Genomic DNA, 26,118 nt, shown 5'->3' on the forward strand with positions numbered 1-26,118 from the left:
GTGCAGGGAAAAACAGGTGATCACGTTCTTACCTTTGTTCCACTGAAAAAGCGCAAAAGCCAAAACAGAGTAAACAATGATGTCGTTTATTTAAAATGTTTACTCCAAGAAATATATATAAAAAAAATACAATTACAGCACTAAACCAGGCACCTTCGACCAAATCACAGCCTCCTCAGGTTCCCCTTCACTCTAAGCCTCTTCCCAATTCTCCTTCCTGCGCTGGAAGACATGGCACGCACCCCCGGGTCAGCGCCAAGCACTCACCGAGCCCCGTCCCTTCCCTTGGAGCGCGGGGCCACCCCTCCTGTTCTACAGGGTTTCGCGGTAGGAAGTTCACCTTAAACTCAGCGAAAGGAGTGATTGGGGGAGAGGAGGCCGTCTTCTTGCGGAAGGCAGTCCCTTTCTTGCTCCGGTCCCTGCAAGGGCTCTAGGACGGGCTGGCGGTGGCCTCTGCTCAGTCCGCTGGACCGTGGAAGCCCAGCGTGGCCAAGAGCGGCTCCCGTAGCCCGGACCCAGGCTCCGCTCCCGCACTCAGTGCCTACGGGCCCGAGGGGAGCTGTGTGGGTCTGAGGAACACGGGCACCGAACCTCACTCCAAGAGACTTGTCAGGGAAAAGGGCTCCACATGAGGAAGCTTGAGTTAGAGATGGTTTTGGGGTGATTTGGACAAATCAGGTTAGTTTAGCAGAAGCTTCTCCCGGGACTGGCTGGACCCAGGACAGCGGAGATGAGCAGGAAGTGAGACTGAGTCTTGGCCACAGGCCGGCTCCTCATGCCCGGCCCGGGACAGACACAGGCCCTGTGAGGGCAGACGCCACAGCGAGGAGCGGAGGACAAGCAGGGGAAAAGCAACAACCGGATCATTTTTGGCATTTTAACATCAAGACAATGACAAGTGGTAACAATAGCAAAACAAAATCAAAGACCAATATTTAACTTTCCCATCCACCCGAGTCTCACGCTGAAGTTCTATCCCCATCTCCCCCAGAAGCACCACTGAACTAAAAAAACCTATTTTAAAGCACCCAAACCAGTCCAGACCCTCTTGAAGCCAAGAGCCCCAGGCAGCGCTGTCGCCTCTCTTGGGTCCCAGTGAGAGGAGGGTTCCGGGAAAGGCACCTCATAGCTCACGCAGAGCAGCCACCGCGGGACGAGCTGGGCACAGGTGCCTGGCGGGAGGCAGCTGGCAGTCTCAGCGTCTGCGCTGACACGCGGGGATGGGACTTCTGCATCATCCCATCTATTTGGTACCACAGCCAAGCCAACGTGACTAGAGCTGGGTTAGCAGAACTGGAACCCGAGTCTCAGACACAGCCCGGGCTGTTGCAGCGGAATCCAGCGGCGGGGGCGGGGGCGGGGGTGTGATAAAAACAAGCACAAAGGCGCTAGAGGCTGGTACACAGGGCAGGTCCTTTGCAAGGACTCAGAATGCACTTTTCTCAGCTGGCAGATCAATCTCTAATGGCGAGCGCTGCGAGGGGGCCCTGGCCCCGCAGAGGAACCTTAAAGCTGGTTCTTGAACCAGATACTATGTCCCCACGGCGGGCCCCCCGGAGCCGCATGGTTCCATGGTCACCTGATTTGTCACTAGGACTTCATGTACAGATAAAGTAGATATAAATGGCTAAACACATACCCCAGAGCCCCCACCAGGGGGGAAACGGCAGATTCTATTAATGTTGCAGCCAAGAGGCGGGGCTTACAAGCAGCCGCGGGGAGGACGGAACCCAGGCGGCCAGAGCCACTCTCAAAGCGGAAGGAAGTGACCCAGATGCTTCCTAAGCACGTGGGTCTGGTTCGGATGGAGATGGACCACCGGGGACCCTCTGCCAACAATGCTGCCCGTGAGGGACATTGTTTTCTGAGCAAATGGCGATCCTCCCCCAGGGGGCACCCGCTCCGATCACAATGCTAATTACAATGGAAAGGAGAGAGTTGTGAGAAGTATGTCTGAGGGGGTGGGGAAGAGAAAAACTTTAAAAAAAAAACCTGGGTTGCTCAAAGTTTCTGCCTCTTGTAGGAATGGTAAGTCAACTATGAGCAAATATTTTAATCAAACATGGAGAAAAAAAACACTTTGGAAAGCATACAGAAAAGGTAGTTGATGTTGAATCACTTCTAAACGGAACCTCAGGGAGTCTAACAAAAATGCACCTCCGGTCAACTTCTCCTTTAAATTCCTCGTCTGACGTCCGTCCCAGTGCACGTGGAAATGACAGCTGCCGCGAGAGGGGGAGCGGAGGCCCCGGGGCAGTCAGAGGGTGCGCGGGTTATACTCTGGCAGCTTCTTGATCTTCTCTTTCTCAGTCTCACTCTCGTCTCTCGCTATCACCAGGGAGTGCGAGTAGCCCATGGCAACCTGGGGGGACAAATCAGCCTTGGGTGTGCCAGGGCACTTTGGCACTCATGCGTGTCACTGAGTCTGGAGCAGAAAGACAGACAACAGGACACTAGCCAGCTGGAAGGGTAGAGGTGGACAATGGGTCAAGTGCTTTAAAACCCTATACTCAGGGCCACTGGGCTCAGTGTGGCCTGTCACCAACCAGGCTGCCCGAGGAGGAGAGAGGGGGAGACCCACTGAGCAGGGGCTGGCGGGGATACTCGGATCACGCTCCCCGTTCTGCCCGCCTCTCTGGACCACAATCTGTCTGTGTGAGGTGCACCCACCATCCGTTTTGGCACACAGAGCCGGCAGCTGGTAGACCTAACAGAGAGAAGGGGCCTCACCCCACCACCAGCCCCATCCCAAGGGGGTGCAGTCTTGGGGGCAGCCACAGGCAGCTGTGAGATGGCCTCGCCCTGGAGCCTGGCCGTGGTGCCTCTGAGTGCCTGCTGATGGCTGTCACCCTCAGAGAACGCCAGCACAAGCACATGCAGAGACCACAAAGGGGAACAGGAAGGTGTGAGCTGGCACATCCCTCCGCTACCAGCGCCTCCTGCTTGCACAGGCAGTGGCGGCGGCGCGCGCTCACCTGCTCCGTGAAAACGCCGTCCAGGGTCTTCACCTCCTGCGCGGCGGTGGAAGACTTGGGCTTGTGGTCCCCGTAGCCCTGGCGAGGAAGCAGAGGAGATGCTCAGAACCGCGTCACTGTGGCGAGGCCCGACATGGGAACGAAGGCAGCCCACCAACCAGTGCCAGAGCTGGCGGGCTCTCTGTGACCAAACCCCACTGCTCAGCCGGGGCCAGGCTGAGGTAGCAGAATGTACCCACAAAAGCTGCCGCCAACATGGACTGGTTCTTGAAGATGGACCCTAAACTGTAGCCTGTGGAGACGTGTGTGACGACAGGTGCCTTTCGGGGTGCTCACTGGTGAGACAACACTGGGAGAAATGGCTCTGCAGCCCTTCAGGGCTACAAGGTCACAGGGAATGCCGGCTGCCGCCCTGCCCACCCTGCGGGCTGAGACCAAATAACCGGTATTATTAGGAATGACACCACGGTCCCTACCAGGGACCAAAGGGACTGGTCAAGGCCTGCTGGGCTGGGCGGGGAGCTGGGGCGGGGAGGGGTGCCATGTGCAGAGGCTCAGGATGGCGGTCTCAATGCCGCAGACCCTCAGCTCAGCTCTAACAGGAACACGCAGGCGGGTGAGGAAGGGCCACCCTCCAGCGGGTGGCTCCTCGAGTGCCAGGCCAGCGCCTCACCCTGAGAGGCTGCCCCAAAGCCCCTCATTCCCCTCTAGTTGTTTTTTTTTTCTTTTTCATGTATTTTTATTGATTTCAGAGAGGAAGGGAAAGGGAGTGGGATAGAAACATCAATGAGAGAGATTCATTCATTCATTGGCTGCCTCCTATATACCCTACAGGGGATCGGGATCGAGCCTGCAACCTGGGCCTGTGCCCTGACCGGAATCGAACTGTAACCTCCTGGTTCATAGGTCGATGCTCATTCACTGAGCCACGCTGGCTGGGCTCCCCTCTAGTTTTAAATTGAAATTCAGAGTCTATTTCTGAGGCCCCCTCTCTAAGAATAGGCCATCGAAACTGGGCCAGGTTCTCAGTTCAAGGTTCCACATGGGGCCCTCAGAAGCCGCCACTGAACGTGGGTGCACAGGCCCAGGAGGAGGCACGTAGCTCAGCAGTCCTGGAAGTGGTGCAGAGATCAAGCCCTTCTTCCCCATCTCCATCACCCCTCAGCTCCCTCACCCCTCAGCTCCCTCACCCACCGGCTCCCTCACCCCTCAGCTCCCTCACCCACCGGCTCCCTCACCCACCAGCTCCCGCCCGCGACAGGAGGAGACAGCAGGAGGAGACAGCGTTCCCAGCAGGAAATACAAGAGCCACGCTGAGGATCAAACCACAAGCACAACAGGCAACCGTGAGGACAAGCCACAGCCAAGCTGTTCTTGGAGGACATGGGAAGTTAAGGCCTCACTAAGCATCAGAACCTGAGAGTCAGAAGCGTTTGGCTGGGGAAGGCCAAGTATGTGGGAGAAAGTGAGCCATCGGTTCTAATCACTCAAGCAACTGAGATAAAAAGCAGGAGCAAAGACTTACACCTTTTAGAAAACACGAGAGCAGAATGTGCCCAGGTGACCTACGAGGCTGCCGGATGGCGCACTGCTCTGTGAACCAGCAGGGCTGCGTGCGGAGTGAAAGGGCTCCGGGCGCCCAGGGAAGAGGAGGAGAGTGGATGCTCGCTCACCCCCTTGAAAAGGACGCTGTGTGATCCTCCTGACCTGACCCTCCTGGAGGGAAGAGCAGCCATCGCCTTTCCTGTCACCCTCGGACCACACCAAGGTGTACAAAACACCGGAAATGAGGGCTGGCTCTTCCCCGCCCCCATGATGGCCCCAGCTGATGTGGACAGAAAGGGCTTTCACGAGTACGGCTGACCCTCGGACAGCTCGGGAGCGGGGGGTTAGGGACTAATCACCCCAAAGCTGAAAATCCACGTGTAACCACAGTCGGCCCCCTGCACACACAGATCCCCAGCTGTGGGGGTGACCCTGGGACCCAGGTTTGAGCTGTGCGGGTCACCTGACCTGCAGGCGACTGAAAACAGCTGTGTTGTCCAGGGTCGGCTGTACCTGATGGCACAGAACCGTCTTTGAAGACTGATGTACTCAAAGATCAGAGACTGTTACAGGCCTTAATGCGCAAGGAAAAGACATTTCTCCGCTCCACGTGTTTAGGGATCAGTGTGAGCGGCCCGGACTGGGCTCGCCTCCCGCCGGAGGGGCCAGCTTACCAGCTCCCCGAAGGTCGGCGACGGGCCCCAGCTGATGGTGCTCTCATCCGCAGCCACGATGATGCTGCTTTTCCTGCAACAGGCAGAGGCGGTCACCACCCGCCGGCAGCGAGCTGTGCCCGGCCCAGCCCCCGTGGTGCGTTGCGTCCTGCTCAGGACGGTGCCTCCCTGAAACTCCACCATGCACTCACTTCCTAGCAACTGGGCACACAGAGGGCAAGCCAGTGAGTGCGGGCTTTGGTGGAGAAACCCACCGCAGAGTCTCACACAGGACCCCACCGTCCGCCTCACCACCGCCCTGGGGTCTAGGCCCCCGGGGGTGGGGGTGGTAGTCACTTCTAGGTGAACACACTGGGAAAAGGAGGCCAAATCAGGATGAAGTGGGAGCTCACGGCTGGACCCACAGTCACTGGGTGGAGCTAAAGGTTCCAACAGATGACACACACCCCGCCCGCCCTGCTCCCTCCACAACCTGGCCGCTGATTAACAAACCCCCCACCAGAACTGTTGGACGGCTCAACAGGCTCCTCCAAATAAGGTGAAAATCACGGGCCTAAATTTTTTCTAGCCAGTGTATCAGAGCAACTGAATCCTCACCATTCCCAACTAAATATAATTTTGAGTCTGTAATATGAGCAGCGCACATCAAGCCTCCAAAGAACAAAACCTCCACAATGACTGCGAAATGAGTCCCCTTCTCGGACCGGCCGCCCTGAACAAGCACAGCCCCCGCCCCCCCCCATCCCTCCATCGATGCCCTGACAGCAGACCCTCCAGGGAAGAGGCACCTCCAGGGTGCAACACGCCCAGGAGGGGGGACAGTCCTGCTCAATCCCAGACACGGCCACGTACCCACAAGCCAGGCTCCGGATCCTCCAGCCACAGAGGTCCTGCACGGTCTTCGGATACATGGTCGATTCCCGCGATGTGTTGGTGGCCCCCCAGAAAAACAGGCCACCTGGAAAGGCAAAGACGACGCTCTGTGAATTCTTACTGTCAGCAACACCAAGGACAAAGGCACAGGGCGCTCAGCACCAGGGACAAAGGAGTGTTGTATGAGCAAGAACACTGGGAAGAAGCCGATGAGATCAAGATGCCTGGCCTTGAAACAGGCCCAGCTCTGGCTCCCGCAGAGCTCTGCCAGGGAGGGAAGCCCATGAATGCTCGGCGCCTTCCTCCCCAGGCCCAGACGGGCTACACTCACCCACTTCGCTGACAGCGAAGGAACAGGTGTAGCCGGCATAGATCTGGGTCGCCCCGCGCCCGGGGAAGTCGAACAGCTTCACCAGGCGGGGCACCATCTCGTCCTTCTGCTCCGCGTGGCCCAGCCGGCCGTAGCCGCCAAAGCCCCAGGAGAAGACGCGCTTCTGGGAGTCGAGGACCAGCTGCGGGAGAGAGCACAGGGTAGGGACAGGCTTCGTTTCTGTCCCGGAGAAACTGGTGCAGCGGCTGACGGCAAAGGAAGCGCAACACTGAACAGACTGACCGTCACCCGCCTCCTAGGGTGGGGGAGGCAGCAGGAGCAGCAATACAAGGGCTCGGCTGGCTGCTCCACTGGGGACACTATTTTCCGTTATTATTTTTGTTTGATTGGCTTTTAAAAATATATTTTTATTAATTTCATAGAGGAAGAAAGAGGGAGAGAGAGAAATATCAATGATGTAAGAGAATCATTGATCCTGCACATCCCCTACTGGGGATGGAGCCCACAACCCGGGCATGTGCCCTGACTGGGAATCGAACCGTGACCTCCTGGTTCATAGGTTGACGTTCAGCCACTGAACCAAGCTGGCCGGGCAGTTCTTTCCCTTCCCTCGTGAGGAGAGGGTTCGTCTCCAGAGCAGGCCGCTGCATCCACTTCCTGACAACACGGACTGGACCTCGGAGGGAACCGGGGAGGCCCAACCCCCACCCGTGCGCACAGGTGGCCTACACCTTTTCTTCATAGTATCTGTGATGTTTAAAGTTTGGATCATGTGAAGTACGACCTAGTAGAACAATCTGACAAGAGGCCTAAACAAGACCTGGCTTTACACCCCGAGACTAGAATGCTTTTAGACCTCAAGCGACTGCAGTCTCCTGGTCCAAGTCCCTGAGCACCCGACAGGGAAGACTCCAGGTGAGGAGTTGAGCCCGAGGCCACCCCGCCAGTCGGCCACCAGGAGACCAGCTGAGTCTCTGGACTCCCCACCCCCCTCGCTCTTTCTTTTCTTTTTTAATATATTTTTATTGATTTCAGAGAGGAAGGGAGAAGGAGAGAGAGAAACCAATGATGAGAATCATTGATTGGCTGCCTCCTGCATGCCACCTACTGGGGATCGAGCCCACAACCTGGGCATGTGCCCTGCCTGGGAATCGAACCTGGGACCCTTCAGTCCCCAGGCCGATAGAGTCTATCCCAGCCGTGGGCAAACTACGGCCCACAGGCCGGATCCAGCCCGTTTGAAATGAATAAAACTAAAAAAAAAAAAAAAAAAGACCGTACCCTTTTATGTAATGATATTTACTTTGAATTTATATTAGTTCACACAAACACTCCATCCATGCTTTTGTTCCGGCCCTCCGGTCCAGTTTAAGAACCCATTGTGGCCCTCGAGTCAAAAAGTTTGCCCACCCTGGTCTATCCACTGAGCCAAACAGGCTAGGGCAACCCCTCGCTCTTTCAACAGAGAAAAAAACCATGCGCAACTCACAGGCATTCGCAGCAAAATGGCTGCAAAGAGGCAACTAGATAGTGCTCCTCCTGTCTTTCGCCAAAAGTGCCGGGAGCGCTATCAAAGCTTGGAAATGGCGTCCAGTTCTAAGTCTGCTTTTATTAGTGATGATGATATTGCTAAATATGTCAACGTAGTAAAGGTTTCCTTAAGTTTGTGAATATGTAACTTCATTTACTTGCGATTCATAATTTTTTTCCTAAACTGCTGTAAAATCAGCAAAAATGCCTTGGCAATTTTAGCTTAGTTCCGAGGATATTGGTTGGCACGCAAAGGGTTAAGGAAACCACACGGGTAACTAAAAGCTGTATAAAAACTACTTAACAGCCCAACCGTGGCTCAGAGGTTCGATTCCCGGTCAGTGCACATTGCCTGGGTTGTGGGCTCGATCCCCAGTGTGGGGTGGCGGGAAGCAGCCGATCACTGATTCTCTCTCCTCATTGATGTTTCTATCTCTCCCTCTCTCTCTGAAATCAAAAATATATTTAAAAAAACAAAGCTATCCAACATCTCTAACAGGATGCCACCTATCCCCCTGGAAAGACGCCCGTGGAGTTCTGACAGAAGCAAGCAGGAAAACGCTGTATGATCCCAACCCCATATGTCTGCTCAGCCCCGTCTGCGGAAGCAGGAAGGAAGCTGCAGCACCAGGTGCCGGGACCCTGGGCACTCGCACCCTCTCCACGGAGGGGGCGCTCGGGACTCACCGTGTGGTTGGCGCCGCACGCCACATCTCGTACAACCACGTTGGGGACCGGCAGGATCTGCCCGTCTTTCGTCTTCTCAATGAAGATGGCCACTCGCCGGGGCACCAGCTCGCAGTCGTACTCTATTCGCTGTGCACGGGCGATGAACTTCCCGTCTGAGTTGTGTCCTGCAGCGAGCAGAGTCGGTGGTCAGTGGCAGCCGCGGCATAGGGCACGGTCCCCACAGCAGCGGGCCGAGCACCTGCCCCCACCTGGCCGGCTGGGGTCCAGCAGGACACCTTTGCCAACTAAGGCAGCAATCTCCAATCTGAGGCACAGCTGGTTAGTGGCATGAAATCAATTTTGTGGGTTGGAATCAGTTACTCAGTTATTTTTTTTTTAATGAATAAATACCAGTAAGGACATTATTCTGTGTATTTGTATTTCTACATTCAGATTCGGTTGCAATGTAGAATGTACTTCATACTGTGGGCTGCAAGGGACAAAGTTGGAAGGTACAGATCCAAAGGAATGGGCTGTACCCCACTTGGGGGCCTCCAGGAACCCCTGGACAAGGCCAAGGATGGACAGAAAAGTTCAACACACAGCCCCAGACTTGTGTTTTCATGCGTTATTGTAACCTAAATGTATCACTATGGTTGGTAAAATAGTAAATGAGCACGTTCTTGCCTTTGCCTTGCCTGACCCAGTAAATGTGTTCTGAGAAGGGGGAGTGTGTGCTGGCGATACGCCTCTTCAAGGTCACACTATGCCCCAATTCCAGAAGAGATCTCTCTGGATTTGGACAATGAGATTGGAAACAGGTTTGCAAGCTGGCAAGTAAATAACTGACTCTATAGCTATAAATCAAGTCAATTTCTCAATACCTTTAAATGAGTATAAACTATGCAGGTGAGATTCCATATGACGTGCTTACAGGGTGACTGGCAACAGACCCTAAGTGTTAGCCATTTTTATCACCAACAGCACTTGATTCTCCCTGAAGGAAAAGCCAATCGCTGACAGGCCGCTTGTCTGCAGATTGGGGCAGCCATGGGCGGCAGGGGAGCCACACACGTTCCGGAAGTAGACAGAAACGCACTTCTGGTGTTTTGCTCGGGACTGGGGACAGCCGGAGGGCCTGTGGCTATGGAAACGGTTCCTCCAGCCGTCTCTGGCAACTCCCCGGCAACCAGCCCTGAAAGTGCATAAGGGGCTGTTCTTTCTTATTCCTTTCTGACTTGAGTTATATTTAGTTTCACAAAGTCACTGTTCCCTGAAGTCTAAGGCCAGCGAGATGCTCCTCCTTCTATTTATACAGCCTCCCATCTGCCTGCTTTTCATGACGTGGAGCCCAGCAACCCAGATCCGGGGGCGAGGATCTGGCGTGGCGTGCAGCAAGGCGCCAGCAGAGGGCGCCCACGCCTCACCTCCCACTCGGAAGGGGCTGGGGTGGTGGGAAGGCGCCAGGAAGGGAAAAAAAAACACTTTGGTGTCAGATGGGAAAAGAAAATGGAGACCTTGTAAAATCACGACGCAGAGACTTTTCCGCTTATTGAGAACTGCTGAGAGCTGCTTCCCGAGTTTTTCTTTTCTACTCAATGAGCTTTAGGTAGATATGTTTTTGGAGAGTACATTCTGTTTAGGGATGAGAACGGGAAGGGATGCAGTCGCTTTTCCTGTGGCTTTTTTGTAGCATGTGGTTCCCCAGGTATGTACTGGAAATGACCGCCCAGGCCAGGGTTTCCAGAACAACCTTCATCTTGGTAATGCCCTCATTTCCAATAAGAGCAAATCTTTAAAAATATGAAACTGAACGAAGATGGTTTGATCCCCTTTTCCACTTTGAAATCCTGCTGTGTATAAATGAACTCCCAAATCAGAAAAAGGAATCTTTTGTCAAACCAGAGGCCTGGCTTTTTCTTTAAGGCAAGTCACTCAGCACCCCTGTGAGTCATGCAAGCTCCACCCACTAGACAGAGACCCACTTAGTGGACCAAGGCTATTATCTGCGATCAATTACGCACATTTCTAGCAGGTGTGCAGCCCCGCCGACTTCAGCTCTAAATATACAGTTAGATCACAGAGCTTTCAAAAAAATAACACTTCCATACCCAGCTGACCGTACTCAGGGCACCCGAAGGAATAGAGGTTTCCCTTGCAATCCATTATCATACTGAATTCGGCCCCACAGGCCATTTTGGTAATTGGCTGGCCGTTGTACATGATCTGAAAAGAAAAGACAGCAGACTTTCAGACTTTTTTTTTAAAAGATTGATTAAAAAGTCTCTATCTCTGGTTGGTGCTGAAACAGTTACTAGGCTACAAAAGAGATTTAATGGGCTCAATAATTCTGAAGGCAAAAGCTTAGCATATATACACTGAGTGGCCAGATTATTATGACCGGCCAGCTTACTATGACCACCCCATCAGTACAATGAAGTGAATTAGTTATGCAAATAATAATAATAAAACTTTGAGAGTATTTGGTTAGGAAGTTTTCAATATTCAGTATTTTTGGAAGTATCAGTGAAGTACTGATGAGGTGGTCATAATAATCTGGCCACTCAGTGTATACGTAAAGAAATACTCGTGACCCCTACCTTCCACCAGAGTCAGGTTCAAAGACAGGTCAATTGTGTCCCAGGTCTTTAACTCTAACCCTCAAAACAACCAGCACGTGGCTCCCGCATGCTGGTGCCAGTGAGCGGGAATTCCACTGACCAGCATGGGCATGGGGGCAAAAGAACGCGGGAACTCCCCAACATGAACCCTCAGCTCTCACAGGGACACTCTGAACAGTTCAGCCCCAACTTCTCAAAGAAAAGCTTTTATAAGTGTTACTGCCAACCAGTAAAGGGAACTATCGGATGTTCTCTACTCTCCAGAGATACTTGACCAATGGTCTTCACTGAAGTGTGAACAAGAAACATTGGTTCAAAATTAGAAGTGAGAAGACAACGAAGGCCCTGAGTAACTGAACATGGGGTTTGGAAACAAATCTAAGAAAGTACTTAGGAAACTTGCTATTTCCGGCGCCCTGCTGGGCCTGGGAGAGCCCGGACGAGACCAGGAGCAGAGCAGTCACAGCACCAAGGGATCAGCGATGGAACCGGGATGGAGTGGGAATCGGGGCCCTGCCCACCCTCCCTGCTTCTCTAGAAACCCTCACGCCTGCTGCAGGGCACATGGCTGACAAAACGGGATCCCTTCAAAAACCTTCAAACCACAGGCTAAGACCAGGAGACCTGGGTCCAACCTTAACCCACTCATCAGACACCTATCAGCATCCTGCTGCCTTGCAGTAAGTTCAGTTTTTAGGTATAAACCCCACCCCTCCACTAACTCCTGTTTGTGTTCTAAGCACATGGCCGGTGACTACTGGCAGATAAATGCACCACACACGTAAGATTTCTTCCTTTCTTTGGGACAAAATGAGCTTAAAACGAGGTCTCTAAGAAATTACTTCATTCCGAAAGAACTGCTGTCAGGGCATTTTTAACTGTGGACATACATTACACCTGTTTTAAAGACGACAGCGTGTGATTCCACTCAAAGCAGCCAGACTCTGTCCCAGGAATCAAGACAAATCCACACTCCCACCCTAGACAATCAGCACAAGAGGGCGAGGAGGCGTGTACCTGTGCGGGGCTCGGGACCGCGTCCGTCTGGTTGCCCAGGCCCAGCTGCCCCATCTTGTTCTCTCCAAATGCAAACACGGAGCCCGTCTCTGGAAGGAAAGAATGACACCACAGGAGGGAAAATAATGCTGCAGGCTCGGAACTGGGTTTGGAATCAAAGGCTCCCAGATGATAAAAGCAGCCCCTTTGCCAGAAAGAACTCAAGCGAGATGGTACTTATTCCAAAAGGTGGTGGAGCGGATGGCTCAGAGCAAAGCCATTTCACAGCCTCACCTCCTGGCAACCGCCCGGCCTGTGGGTGAGGCTCTCCACGCCCTCCCCACAGGGGAAGCACCCACCAGGCTCTCCGGGGCATCTTTCTGATGGTGACCAAGGTCGCCATGGCAATGCTACCCCACTGCCCAAAGAGGACCACTTGGCCTCTTGCCACAGCACCAAGGAACCGACTCCTCTTACCGGTCAAGGCCAGGGTGTGGTTCCGCCCGCAGGCCGCCGACACGATCGTCTCGTGGCTGAGACCCTCGATGAGCCTGGGGGCTTCCACTCTCTTGGTGTCACCATGTCCCAGCTGCCCCTTCTCGTTTCGGCCTGCAGATCGAGAGCAGGATGAAGAGGTCAGAGGGCAGCCGGAGCAGCTTCCGGGGCAAATCTGGCTCCCAGACGTGCCCCCACCCCCAGTGCGACAGCCAAGGAGGTGAAAGGAAGTGCCAGCTTCCCAGTCGAGGGCCGGCTCCCGAGGCCTGCCCGGCAGCACTGGGTCCCCAGGGACATCTCCGCGGCAGCCACAAGGGCCTGCGTCACCGCCTCTGACCCTCTTTCTGGGGCGGTGCTAGGCCCGCCCTGAGCACTTCCGTGTGGCCTGATGTCACACACCAGCGAAAGAGCTCATGGAAACTTGCTTCTCACGGTCCCCGCCAGACAATTCCCTCATCCCCTGCACTACACGATGTATTTTAAGTCGGCAACCATTCCGACACCTGCCGCACAAGAGTTTAATTACCTCAGTGCTCTGGGCAGCTACTGTGGCCCATCTGGTTCTGCCTGCCGCTTCTCTTCCTTTTATCTGCCCTATAAACGAAGCTCCCCGAACAGTGCCAACCCACCTCCCGGGGCCACCCTTCACAGGACGCCCAGCCGTGGGAACCCCAGCCATGGACAAAGGCCAGGCCCGCTGAGCACAAGCCCTGCCTCCGGAGCTGCGCTGGCCGTGGGGTCAGGCGGAGGGAGGCCAGGAGGCGACCCTGGTGCCTAGTCCCCGCCATGCCCAGGCCTCTGGCAAAGCCCTTCAGCTCCAAAGCAGACGTGGCGAGTTGTGTGGGCCACAAGGAGCCTGGACACCCCTAAACCTCCCCATTGCCAACACAGGCTACAAGCGCTGCAAAGCGAAACAACCCAACGGGCCCGCAGCAGGTCCTGGAGTGGAGAAGCCCACACTCACGACACCAATCTGGGAGGTCTGGGAGGTTTTACAGGGCCAAGAGGTCAGGGCGCTTCGGGAAGGTGGTTCACACCCCTCGGAACAATGAACTTGACCTCCGGGTCTGGGAGTGAGAGCAGGGCCGTAAGAGGAGCACCCACCCTGGAGGGGGCTGGAGGAGGAGTTCCCCGAGGAAACCCGTCTGCACACAAGCCTGGTTTCAGCTACAGCGTGTAGCGCGGGGGAGGAGGGCAGGAGAGGCAGACACCAGCTTCTAACGGGGCCGCCCAAGTTCACTGTGAAAGGCACTTTACACTGAACAAGTGCTGGTGGGTTTGCGGCTCGAGGAGCTGGCAGGGGCAGACCCCTCGTGGGTGACGTGCGCACAGATCTGATGCTTTGGGGGGGGCAGGCCCCGCATCTCAGAGTGGCCAGCAGTGGGCTCGTGACACCCCCATGGCCCGTCACCACGTCTCCTCATGGGACACGTCTCTGCCCCAGGGCCAGGTCAGGTGGACAGTCTACAGATTCCTCCCCTGCCCACGGGGCCGGCAGAGGGGACGTTTTTAGAAGCACCACGTAAGTGAAATCCGGTGGAGATCGGGAGTGAGATTGTACAGTGGGACTGACAGACTGCTGTGCTCAGGGCTGGAACACGAGGGGGCGGGACACACCTCTGTGCCAGCCGGGAGAGAGCGAAAATCAAGGCAATGTCAGCATGGCGTCAAGAGACGGAAAGTATAAATTTGGGCCAGACACACTTGTGAGCTTTTTTTCCACTGAATGACAAAATTAGCAGAGTGCAGGGAGAACAGATGTTAATATATTTGAACTTTGGTTCAGCAGCTCATGAAATTGCAAAAAATGGTTCAAACAGACCCAAATAAAGATGCAGTCACATGGACTAAAAGCTGGCCGGAGGGCCGGAAGCAAAGGGCAGGGCCGCGGCAGTTCACAGGCAGAGGCAGAGTCCCAGCTACCAGAGGGGCAGGGGGCGAGCTGAGCCTCCACAACACCGGGATCATGGCCGGAAGGGGAGGTGGCCGCAATGCCTGCAGCCCCCCGCAGGGGGCACTGAAATGGGGCAGAGCATCGAGGCAAGGATGGGGAACTCCGCGGCCCGCCCCCCACCCCCGACCCTTGCCCCCAAGCAAGGAAACCCAGCAGCAGGGGAAGCCAATCAACTTGGAAAAGGGAAACTGCCTGGGAAACACAGTAAGACATGGTCGCAATGTGCAATGAGCCGCCCCACCTGCAGGCCTGTGTGACCCCGGGAAGAGGAACAGGGCTGCAGAGAAGACGCAGGGCTGATGTCACCATGTGGCCGCTAAGAAAGCTGGTGGCATTTAAAGTGCTAGAACAGAGGTCTTACGTCACCGCTGCAAAGCAAGGAGAGTGGGGGGGGCGTGTGCTGGGGGGACCGCAGGCCCGAAATAGAAACTGAGTTCTAGGCACCTTGGTATCAGAAAGTCCCAGAGTCAATGAGAATGTTCAGGAAAAGGTTGCCTCAAAAGGAGGATTCGAAGAATTAGGGGGCTGTGTAAAGATTTTTTAAAAAGCGAAGCAGAGAAGTGGAGGGAGATGATGCATCGCAGGGTGCAGACAAGACGAGTCGGGAACCAGGAAGGGGAAACGGGGGCTGAAGCCAGGAGCTGTGCCTCAGAGGCCGCGCAGGAGGAAGCCGGCCCCGCGGGGGACCGGCTGCATGAGTCACCCAGCACTCAGCCCGGCGTACTTACCCCAGCTCCACAGCTTCCCTTCTGTGGTGATGAGGAGGCTGTGGGCAGCGCACGACCCCGAAACCACCGTCCGCACCCGGACCCCCGACAGGCACCCATATCTGTGGGGCCCCCACAAATTCTGACCCAGATTGCGGTAGGCAGCTGCAAAGAGAAGAATGCAAACCTGACTCCTGCAGTGACGAGCCGGTGAAGAGCACCCCCAAAAGGTCACTAGCCACCCGGGTCCACTCCCTCATGGTACAGCTGCAGGGGTCCTTGGGGTGCCGCCTGAGACCTTAGTGCCTCCAGCAAACGGCCCCTGAGCTGGTGCGGGCCTCGTCGGCAGTCACATGGACCCTGACGTTCCACCTCCATCTGTGGCCGTGACCCAATGGAAACTACTACTGAGCCTGCCCACCAGGCCAGTGGCCAAAAGCGGGGTGCTCACCTTCCTGCAGCACCACTGCGGGGGGTGGGGGTGGGGGGGTTGGTAACCCAGGAAAGCTGGCAGTGGACCTGGGGTCTCCCTCGCCCTCCTCCTCACTGTCTGCAGCCAAGAGGCGCTGTCTGGATGACTCTGGGCGTCGCCCTGCTCAAACCACCTGCCCTCCCTGCAAGCCTATCGGGCCCTTTGCAGGGGCCCCAGCTGACACCTCTGCCCACAACCAACCTCCCCCCATTAGCTGGCTCCTTTCTCAGGGGTCCCCTTGTGTTGGTCAGGACCCTTGGCGTTTGCTCATGTACTCACTTCCCCAGAGAACCCCTTGCTGCCCCCTGCTTGTTCTCCAAACCTCCGGTCGAGCACCCCCTCCTCTGGGAAGCCCTCCGTCACAACCCCTCGAGCCTGTCACTCCCTGCACACCAGCGCCTGGGGCATCCTGTCACAGCACGTGCCCTACTGGTGACCTACTGACTCGGGCACCTCCCACTCTGCACCGGCCACCGGCCTCCCCAGCGCCCGGCACGTCCGCGGGCGTGTGGGAGGAGGAAGAAATAGCTGCCGCCTGCAGAGCCCCCGCGCCCTGTGAGCGGAGGGGGCACGATTGTTTGCTGAACATTTTCAGTTTGGGACTCTCGAGGCCAGAAACATGGCCGTGTCTCTCGGCCTCTGGTGACTATGACGAAATGCCAGCCCTGCCAGATCCACCGTCAGGCTGATCCGGACATGGGAACCGACTGAAAGGCTCATTTCTCCATCAACTTCCTGGCTCCGGGGAAGAGTGTCTAGGTAGGAGCTCGTTCAGTGTCAGGCCCCATCCTGCATGTGCCCCACCAGCAGAGGGCGCCGCCGTGTCCTCTCATTTCGTGACAAGGGGCCAGTCAGGCAATGGAGGGCAGTCTAGATGCAGGACAAGTCACAATGACACACAGTGACAGCCATGAGCTTCACCTGAAGTCACGCCTCAACTACTAAAAGGTGGAAAGAAAAACCAGCAACTTCCCGGGGAAAGGGCTAGCCCCAAAGGTTAGAGTAAAACTCTTCGAGCATTTGTACGCCATAACCGTACAGATGCAAATGGCGGACTTTTGTAAATTAAATTCAAAATGTTGTGGCAGTTAACTGGTTAAGAGAAACCCAAGGTCGCCAGGCTAGTGTGGCTCGGTGATTGAGCGTCAAACCAGGAGGTCAGGGTTTGATTCTCAGTAGGGGGCGCGCAGGAGGCAGCCAATCAATGATTCTCATCATTGATGTTTCTATCTCTCTCTCCCTTTCCCTTCCTCTCTGAAATCAATAAAAATAAAAATAAAACAAAACAAAAACCCAAGGCCTATTTATCAAGGCAGAACCAATGGCAGCACGGCACCAACACCAATGCTAAGGTGACCTGTGTCATCTCTGTGAAGAACATGGCAGCAGGGGCACCGTGGCGGTGAAGTGCCATAGCTGACTAGCTGGGCAGAGGAACCCTGGCCGGCGGTGACCCAGCCTACCCTGAAATGGCCGGCCGCAGTGCTGGCCCCTTGGCCAGGCTGGCGGGCATGAGCTCCCGTGGCCTGGTCCTAAGCAGAGAGGGAGCGTGAATCACTAATTTCACAAGATCCTTGGGCTCCAAGTGTCCAAGGGCTCTCGCGTCCTCGCTGAGGGAAGGCCTGCTTCAAGGATGGCCAGAAACGGGAAATACTGGGGTGAGGGGGCGTCCCCTTCCCTTCACATTTGGCATCCTGTCTCCCTTCTCTTTCTGTCTACTGGCAAGGCCAGGGAGGGCTGAGAGATATTCAAAAATACGTTTAAATGTTTTTTCAAATAGTATAAAACTTCATTCAGAGGGAGAAAAACCAAGAAAGCAAAATTGAGAATGAGAGAAGACAAAAGGCTCTTAAATGAGCCCAACAAGAGCCAAATTCCTTCATCTAGAGCAGTGGTTCTCAACCTTCCTAATGCCGCGACCCTTAATACAGTTCCTCATGTTGTGGTGACCCCCAACCATAAAATTATTTTCGTTGCTACTTCCTAACTGTAATTTGCTACTGTTATGAATCGTCATATAAATATCTGATATACAGGATGTATTTTCATTGTTACAAATTGAACATCATTAAAGCATAGTGATTCATCACAAAAACAATATGTAATTATATACGTGTTTTCCGATGGTCTTAGACGACCCCTGTGAAAGGGTTGTTCGACCCCCAAAGGGGTCTCGACCCACAGGTTGGCGACCCACAGGTTGAGAGCCGCTGATCTAGAGCGTGGGAGCCGTTTCTAATCCACAAGGCGGCTTCCCTGCCTTCTGAGCCCTTCCTACACCCGCAGGAGACAACCCAGGCTCTGCCGCCCGCTTCCCACCGGTTTACTTCCCCTCCGAGGGCCTGAGTGTTATCACTGCGAGTGAGACACCACGAGAGGAGCAGCTTTGAGTAAAGATGCCACCCGTGCCCAAGGCTGGCACCAGGAGGGGTTGCCTGGTGACACCAACAGCGGGGAGGACATGGGCCTTAAGTGTGGGCACTTCCCACAGCAGGAGAAAATGGCTGGGACCCACCCCGAGCCCGGAGATTCCTGTTTTCATGAAATAAGACAATCTCCACGCCCGAGGCAGCAGGGAGTGTCAGGGTGCAAATATTTGCTCAGTGGGCAATGCTGGAAAGGCCTTTGGGAATCTCTCCAAAAGAAATCAAGAAGCCATAAACCGTGGCCCGGTGCCAGCCTCCCTCTCCCCGACGGGCCAGTACTCTCCTGAGGAAAGACACCGATTTTTTAGGAGCATCTGGGGACTGAAGTTCCTTCTCTGACTTGTCTCCTGGCTCCGGACTGGGACTCCACACCTTTGGCAGCTTGCAAAGCAGTGTGGACTCTTCTGAAATATCTAACAGCTTGACATGTGACAGATGTCTAGGACATCCTGACATCCCACAGGGCCAGCTTTTTCATTTTAATAAAAATAACTGACATGAAAAGGAAGATGGGGGAAAGGTGTCCATGTTTATTTGAGGGTACTATTTACATTTTTCTGTTGAGCCTTAAGGTTCAAATCCAGCTCCATCCCTAGAATGACTGTGTGGTCTCAGGAAAGTTACTTGGCCTCTCTGAGCAATCTTGTAAATGATGAGAATACCTACCTGGCGGGTGGTCACCAAATTCCATCGAGCACCTAGTACACAGGAAGCACGTAATAGTAGCTTCTTATATTTTTAGAACTGTTGGCCATACCTTGTTGCTTAGGCACTTCCTTCCGACCAATCAAGTCCCAGTTGGTTGCCCCAAAAATCAAAAGCTGCCCTTTGCACTTAGACCCTTCAAGTTTCTGCAGAGACACAGAGGAAAAAAGAATTAGCTTGCAAGGCTGCTTCCAGCTTTCTTAGTTCATCCAAACACAGCAGGAAACAAAACTAATATAATATCAACACTTTCGCCCCGCGATCAGGCTGAGGTGCCCACCACCTCGTGGGCCCACTTTGGTATGCTAATCCCAACGCTGCCCCAGTTATGCACAGGCCCATTTTTATCCTTTGATTTCTCTTTAAAATATTTTTTGCAAAACAAATGACATCTCTCCCCTCCTCTGCAAGAGGCCCGTGTCCCGAGGGAATCTGAAGCAGCTGTCCTGGGGGCAAAGTCTACATTTTCTCACAAGGATGATGATCCGCACATGGCCCTCAGCCTGGGGAGCCCGCATCATCTCTGCACGGTAATTTGACCAGTAATTCCCCATCCTTCCTCTGTGCTGCCCACTGTGCCAGGAGCATCTCCATGGGGAAGGCATCACAGCACTGCGCTCAGCTTCTCCATCTGGTGGGGCTGGCGGGTCCCACCCTGGTGGCCCTAGCCGGGCTCATCCTCACTGCTGGCCCATTAGCCGGGGATCAGTGGAGTGGAACAAGGGACCACCCAGGCGGGCCCGTAGGTGGGAAGGCTGTGAGCCAGTCCTCATCCTCACAACAGTCATTCGGAGGATGTGCCACCTTTGAAGCCACTGCCCAATGCTGGGTGGCACTCATTATACTTCCAGCACTTTGCTCGACTTCTGAAATGCCCAAGTACACTTTTTAAAATAGATTGCTGTCAAAGATTCACTTCTGAACTGTCCATTCGACCCCACCAGGCAAGGGAAGCAGTGACCTTGCATCCCATCCCCCACCCCCCTCCAGGGACAGAAGGAAACCTCTGCCTATGGAATTGTTCTTGGGAGCTTAAAGGGCCAACCCACTCTGGACCCAGTCATTCTAACCTCTGCGCGGTGACTGCCCCGTGGGACGTCTTGGCAATATGGGGCGTCATTTGTAAAGACGAACATGTCTCCACCATCAATGACTCCGTCTCTTAAGACCTCTGTGTGACCCCACAGTGCAGGTCCCATCACGCTCGCCTGCTTGGCCAAGTTTCCCTGGCTGGAAGCTGGTCCACCTGCAGGACACCTCTGGCAGCGAGCATGCGAGGGGAACAGACAGCCAGGGATGGAGACCGACTTGGCTGCACTTAAATAATTTAGAGAACGGCCTCAATCGGAGGGTAGTCCAGCCCTGCAGAACCAGACTCGAATTACTTGAATGGGAGCCTAGTTTCCCCTGGTTATCTCTCCCCTTCTTTGTTTAACTGGCGGGCCTGGCTGGAACATTCTACAGGTCTGCGCAGATGAATGGCAGCCCGTGGCTTCTGTCAAGTTCCCTGTGGAAGGAGCAGCCCGGGGCCTCTGCCATGTCACTGACTTGCTCTCCAGTATTCCTCAGGTGCGCGTGGAGGGCGGCAGACACCGGAAGGAACTAAGGCACCACGGGATGAGCTGCCAGGCCAGAGAATGGCTGGTGGGGATGGGGCTGTGGAATGAGGGCAGCTCAGGCCTGGCAGGTCCCCTCTGGCCCCCCTCCCTCCCTTCCCCCAGCGGGCAGAGGTCCTGGGTGCCATGTGCAGGACCAGCAGCTCCATCACCGCCTGAACGTGCTGCCAGCGCTCCGGGCAGGAGCAGGGTCTCCTCTGTGACCTGGAGATGCCATCAGTGGTCAAGAGGCTGTGGACACTGGTCCCATCAAGCCAGCCAAGCACTTACACAAAAACCCAACCTTTCTGACACAAGGTGGTGTTTCTAAAACACCTTGGTAAATGCAGTCTGCCGCATGGCCTGTGGTGTGGGTGTTGGGTTTTTGTCATGGGCCTTAATTCCTCACAATCAGATGGAGGGAGTTGTCTCTGTCAGTGCTATTTATTACCTATACAATTGTTTGCTGTTACCTTTATTTCTCTATAATTTAATTCTCCCCTCTATCTTCTTTGAAATAAAAAATTAAAATAAGGAGCATTCCTATCACCCCTTAAATCACAGCCCATGTCCCACTTTGTCAGAGAGCTGCATGACCCCGCTGGGCGAGACCCCGAATGCCTGGGGGCTCTGTCCGGAGACCCTCCAGGGGCGGCTGTCAGGGCTGGGAGACCCTCCCAGGTAGAAGCCACCTTCACTGATGGACGAACTCAGCATGTGCCTAAAGGTGAGAGAAGACTCTCAACTGGATGAATGAATTCCCCTTCACCTTGCTGCCTCCTGACAACCGGTCACGTGAGCTGGGCAGAGATAAACGGCCCCGGGGGGGGGAAAGGCACTGAGCTTCTTCAATCAACAAAATGGGGTTTCTGGTCCAGAGCAAGTTTTGAATTATTGCCCAAGTGCAAGGAGCATGTTTATGAGCCCGAGAGTCAACCCTTAACATCTATCCATTCAGAAGGCTGCTGCTCTGTCTCGGTGGAGGGAGACCGTACAGAGAAATGCCAGCAACAACCAATTCCCGAATGGGCTTTCCACTCAGACTTGAAGCTCGGCTTCCAGTTGTATTTATTTGGCCCTTTCAGAGGGGAGATTTGTCTCAGGGTCCACAAAACTTCAGCAACTCAACACTGTAAAAACTGTGTTTTCTAGGCTAAGCCCAGGCGGCTGGCTTTATCTACAGGATCATGAAGTTCATGGGGAATTCAGGCTGCATCAACCCCAGACCATCACAACATGCTCACATCTGACAGAGCGACATATAAACCCAAGGACCTTGGAGAGACCATTTCCTGAGACCGAAATAAGGACATTTTATAAAAATGCACGCCCTTCACATAAGGCAGCTCCCCTCAACCACACAAGGATCTGGGGTTCCTCTTTCACAAGCCCAAAGTCTGAAGGCAGCACAATTTCAGACAAATTCCTGGCGGCTGCCCTCACACAAACCGCCTTCAAGCGGCCCTGAACGGTGGCGAGGCTGGCAGAATTCTCAGTGAAAGCCTCTTTCTGAGACGAGCTGGGGACTTGTGGGCCTGGGACTGCTTAACAGGCAGAGACCTCGCGTTTTTTTCCTTTGCAGTCCAGGGACCTGGGGCCGGGGCTACTGGGCAGGAGGTCCATGCAGGATTGGGCGGTGCCGACCCCGACCTTGGGGAGGGCAATGGGGCAGCACGGGCCTCCTGGATGCTAATAAAAACTTAAAAAACTTGGGGTATGCACTTTCCAGGAGGCATAAAAAGGCATTTGTTGAACCCTCCGTCTCCTGAGCCTAGGATGGTGTGCTGACCAGTGCAAAGGAAACTGCTTAAGAGACCCTTTGCTTTTTAAGAAGGTAGGGGAAGGGATGTACACACATGGACATGCACATAAGGATGTCTCTCTCAGGATCTCAAAAGATAGGAGACGGAAGTGTCACACCACCTTCAACAGCAATGGACGGCCGTGTCTCAGACTCGGCAGTGCCACTGCCACCAGACAGGCCGCTGTGCACTGACTGGTGGGAGCCTGGAGACCGCCCCCCTCTCTCTCCCTGGCTAGCTCCTTGGGCGAGTCCCAGCCTTGGGTAAGAATCTTACCTCCTCACAGCAAAACTCACGGCTCTAAAAGGATGACTGTCAACTCACAGGAGAGAGGAGAGCAGAGGCAGCGCCCACCGGCTCTCTTCAGCTCTCTCCTACCATCCAGAGACCGAGGGCAAATGTCTGGGGCCTCACAGAGGACTCGACTGGTCAGAGGGAAACAGCTCATGCGTTCAGTTTCTTAAGACTGTGGCCATTTCCCGGCACGGTCACCCCAGATAAGCCATTTTAGGGACCTGGGCTCCCCACCACCACCACGGGGAGGGCAATTACCAACCATTTTCACAGGAACAATGTGCAGGGGCGTGAGGATGACGTCAGAAAACACCTGGGCCCGTGTGGAAACCCAGCTGCATGTGATTCTGGGCTGGGCCCTGACACTCGCTGCCCCAGTTTTCTCGTCTATAAAGCGGATGATTTTTAACCATTTGAACATGGCCCGCGCTCCTTGGGAGGAAAGCAATCGGGCGCTGTTAACCCTGACACACCCTTGGGGAGAGCACATAGGCCCTCTCCAGAGGTCAGCGTCAAGGACCTCCGTGGAAGTTCTTCCTCTCCCGGGATTGCCTGGGAACCTGGGGAGCTCGGACCCGCTCCTAAACGTGCATCTCACAGGTTTCCAGGATCGCAGCACCAGGCTCAGAGCTCTGGCTCTGCGGGGTTTTGCGGGCACCTAAGTTGAGACGGTCGCGATGTTGCGATGCGAAGGCCCACTCTACCGAGCAAATCCAAGCCCACTCCGAACACGGAGATGCTTCCTGCAGAGAGAGGAGGGGCGGAGCGCTGCACGGAGCTCTCACCTAGCGCCCCGCCTCCGGACCCCAAGCGATGAACAAAGCCCAAATACCTCTCAGCCGGGGGGCTTCCGACCTCCAGGGGGAGGACTCTCCGGAGCATGCGCCCTTGCACCCGCCCCAGCGCCCGCCGCCCCCGTCTCCCCGGCGGCGCGAGAGCCAGTGCCGGGCCGCAAGGGGCATGCGCGGCGGCCACCAGGCCCCGCCCCCCCGGAGAGCCGGAGCCGAGGCGGCGGGAACCTCAAAGCCGAGGCGCAAACCGCCGCTCCCCGCGGCGCGCAGGAGACCCCTTCTCCCCCGCGCCCGGGCTGACCGGCGGCCACAGGAGGCCGGGGGCGGCCGGGGGCACCGGGCGTCAGGCCCCGCGCGCGCATCCCCTACTCCGGTCCCAGACAACTTGCAAAAGTCTCCCTTCCCGGGGCGGGAGGGGGAGGGGAGGCGGAGGCGGTCGGCTCGAGCGGCGCCGGGGGCGGGGCCATGACCCCCTCGCGCGGGCGGGCGGGCGCGGGCTGCAGACGCCCCTCCCCCGCCGGGGGGCCCGGGGCGCGCGCCCCAAGGATCAACCGCCGCGCGGACGGGCGGGCGGCGCTGGGGGGAAGAGGCCACCGACCGCGCCCGCCTCTGGCCCGCGCCCACCCCGCGCCCTTTTGTTGTGCGGCGGCGGCGGCGATGATTCAGCCCGTGGCCTGCGCCGGCCCCGCCGCCCCGGCCGGAACGCGCGTGGCGCGCGGCGGGCCTCATCCCCCTGCCCTCCGACCCCGCACTCACGACGCGCTCCTTGGTGTGCTCGGGCTCGGTGATGACCACCGCCGCGCCGCCCGCCTTGGTGGCCGCCGGCCGCGCCGCGCGCTTGCCCCCGCCAGGTGCCCCGTCGAGCTCCAGGCCATCCTCGTCGCCGCTGCTGCCGCCGCCGCTGCTGCTGCTGCAGCGCTCGGGCCGCTCGCGCTTCCTGCCGGCCGGGCCGCCGCGCTTCCTGGGCCCGGCGCGGGCCGTGCCGTTGCCCGAGCTGGGCTCCTCCCAGGCCGCCGCCGCCTTCTTCCTGGGCATGGTCGCGCTGGAGAGACACGGGCAGCGGCGCACAATGGACGGGTTATAAACTGCGCGGGGGGAGGGGAGCGCCGCGGAGCCACCGGCCTCCACTTCCTCCCCTGCCCTCCCCAAAGTGGCGGCCGCGGGGTGGGCGGAGAGGGGGTGAGCCGGGAGGAAATCGCGCCCCTCCCGGGCCCGGCGCGCCTCCTCCGGGGAATCCCACACGGGAGCCAGGGTCCCCGACCGCAATCCGGCGAGAGAAAGAAAAAAAAAAATGGAGACCCCGACCCATCCTCAAGTTAGGCTCGCCTCCATCGCAGCACCATTGCAGGCTGGTTCCCAAAAAAGTGAAGGGAGAGGAGGAGCAGCCTCCGGCCCCTGCGTTCTCATTAGAGAAGGCGTCGGGGCACTTGGCAGAGCCTCCCAGGCACCTCCGGGGGAGGAAGGGCGCCCCCCGCCCCGGCCCCCCACCTGCTGCTTTTGTCTTCGCGCCCCCCGCCCCCGGCCCGCTCCATGAAAGGCGATTCTCTCCGCCTTCGCCCCGCACCAGTCCCCAATCCCGCCCCAGCCTGGGGGTTCCGACCTCAGGCTCTAATGTCCCGAATCCCTCTGGGTGGTCTGCCCCCGACGAGGGAGGGGGGGCGACTAAAGCAGGCCCCCAGCCCCAAACACCTGCTCGCACAGACACGAAAAATAAAAACTTTAATGGTGCCCAACTCTCCCGGTCCTTCCCCGAAGGTGCGACTGAGCCGACCCCTCCGATCCCGGCTGCAGAGCGCCCTGCTCCGCAGCTACTTTCCCTGGGCGTCCCTGCGCTTTGGCCCTGTCTGCCTTTTTTTTTTTTTTTTTTATTGATTTTGAACAATGGGATCTCTGTCTGTCTCGGATTAAACCACGTGGATCCGCCTTCCTTCCCCTTTTTATTCATTCAGTCCCCCAGCCCCCCTCCCTCCCCTTCTTCAGGTCCTTTTTTCTTTTAACCTTTTCTTCTTTAAAAAAAAAAAACTTTCCCAGATCCCGCAAACTGATCTTTGATTTTGATTTTCAGCCCCTACCTGGTTGGAGTGATGAGAATCCGGAGAGAAAAAAGGAAGAGGAGCAACTAAAAGACGAACCCGAGGGCTTTCCCCCCGCCCCCCTCCTCCGCCCCCACCCCCGCCCAGACGAGGGCTCCAGCCCACTCACCAGATAGACTTAAAATGTAAATACAGGCTTCCAGAACCAACGCTACACACAAAACAGAAACACTTGTGCGGCCCGGGGTGGCCAGCGAGCGCACGGCGGGGCGGGCGGCGCGGGGGCCCGGCGCGCGCGCGCCCCCTGCCGGCCGGCGGACCCCGCGGCGGCCCGGCCCGCGCCCGCACTAGCGGGACAGCTCGGCCCACCCGAACCTGCGCGGGGCGCCGCACCGCCAGACTTCACCCCCGCGCCACCGTCCCCGGCTCCGCGCGTCTCACAGGCCCCGCGGCACGCCCTGGGCCTGCTCCGCCGAGCGCCAGAGGTTCCTGCGGGGTTTGGGGGAATGTTAGACTGTTTCTCCCCGGCATGTCTAGACAGGTCACCTGAGGACACTCGCTGGAAAATACTTTGCTCACGCCTCCGCCAGCAAGGGACGTGCCCTAATTGAGTGATTGGAATGAAGCACG

At 56.3% G+C, this 26,118-nt stretch overlaps 1 protein-coding gene across 2 annotated transcripts; it reads right to left on the reverse strand.

Moving 5' to 3' along the window:
- Positions 1-70: 70 nt before the first annotated feature.
- Positions 71-25,737, reverse strand: RCC2 (regulator of chromosome condensation 2). Of its 2 annotated transcripts, none has more exons than XM_070404198.1 (13): positions 25,658-25,737; positions 24,212-24,497; positions 19,026-19,119; positions 15,392-15,535; positions 12,692-12,823; positions 12,236-12,324; positions 10,709-10,823; positions 8,616-8,782; positions 6,399-6,579; positions 6,047-6,152; positions 5,195-5,267; positions 2,976-3,053; positions 71-2,362 (listed from the first exon to the last, which is right to left on the reverse strand). In XM_070404198.1, the coding sequence occupies exons 2-13, from the start codon at positions 24,488-24,490 to the stop codon at positions 2,258-2,260; spliced, it is 1,563 nt and encodes a 520-aa protein (XP_070260299.1). In that variant the 5' UTR covers positions 24,491-24,497; positions 25,658-25,737; the 3' UTR covers positions 71-2,257. The 2 variants fall into 2 exon arrangements, with proteins under 2 accessions (XP_070260299.1, XP_070260300.1); XM_070404199.1 differs by lacking the exon at positions 25,658-25,737 and adding an exon at positions 25,528-25,582.
- Between the last annotated feature and the right edge of the window lie 381 nt (positions 25,738-26,118).

The sequence above is a fragment of the Myotis yumanensis genome, unplaced genomic scaffold (assembly GCF_028538775.1).
Source record: "Myotis yumanensis isolate MYYU_CA2020_CCGP unplaced genomic scaffold, mMyoYum1.0.hap1 SCAF_2, whole genome shotgun sequence".
Classification (NCBI taxonomy): Eukaryota; Metazoa; Chordata; class Mammalia; order Chiroptera; family Vespertilionidae; genus Myotis; species Myotis yumanensis.

Bases quoted from the DNA above. Each gene is read 5' to 3' on its own strand.
- RCC2 (XM_070404198.1), bottom strand. From the start codon at position 24,490: ATGCCCAGGAAGAAGGCGGCGGCGGCCTGGGAGGAGCCCAGCTCGGGC. The intron at 15,536-19,025 runs GTATGGCCAACA...TTCTCTTTGCAG, and splicing joins GGAAGTGCCTAAGCAACAAG to CTGCCTACCGCAATCTGGGT. The intron at 5,268-6,046 runs GTACGTGGCCGT...TGCCTGTTGCAG, and splicing joins ATCCGGAGCCTGGCTTGTGG to GAAAAGCAGCATCATCGTGG.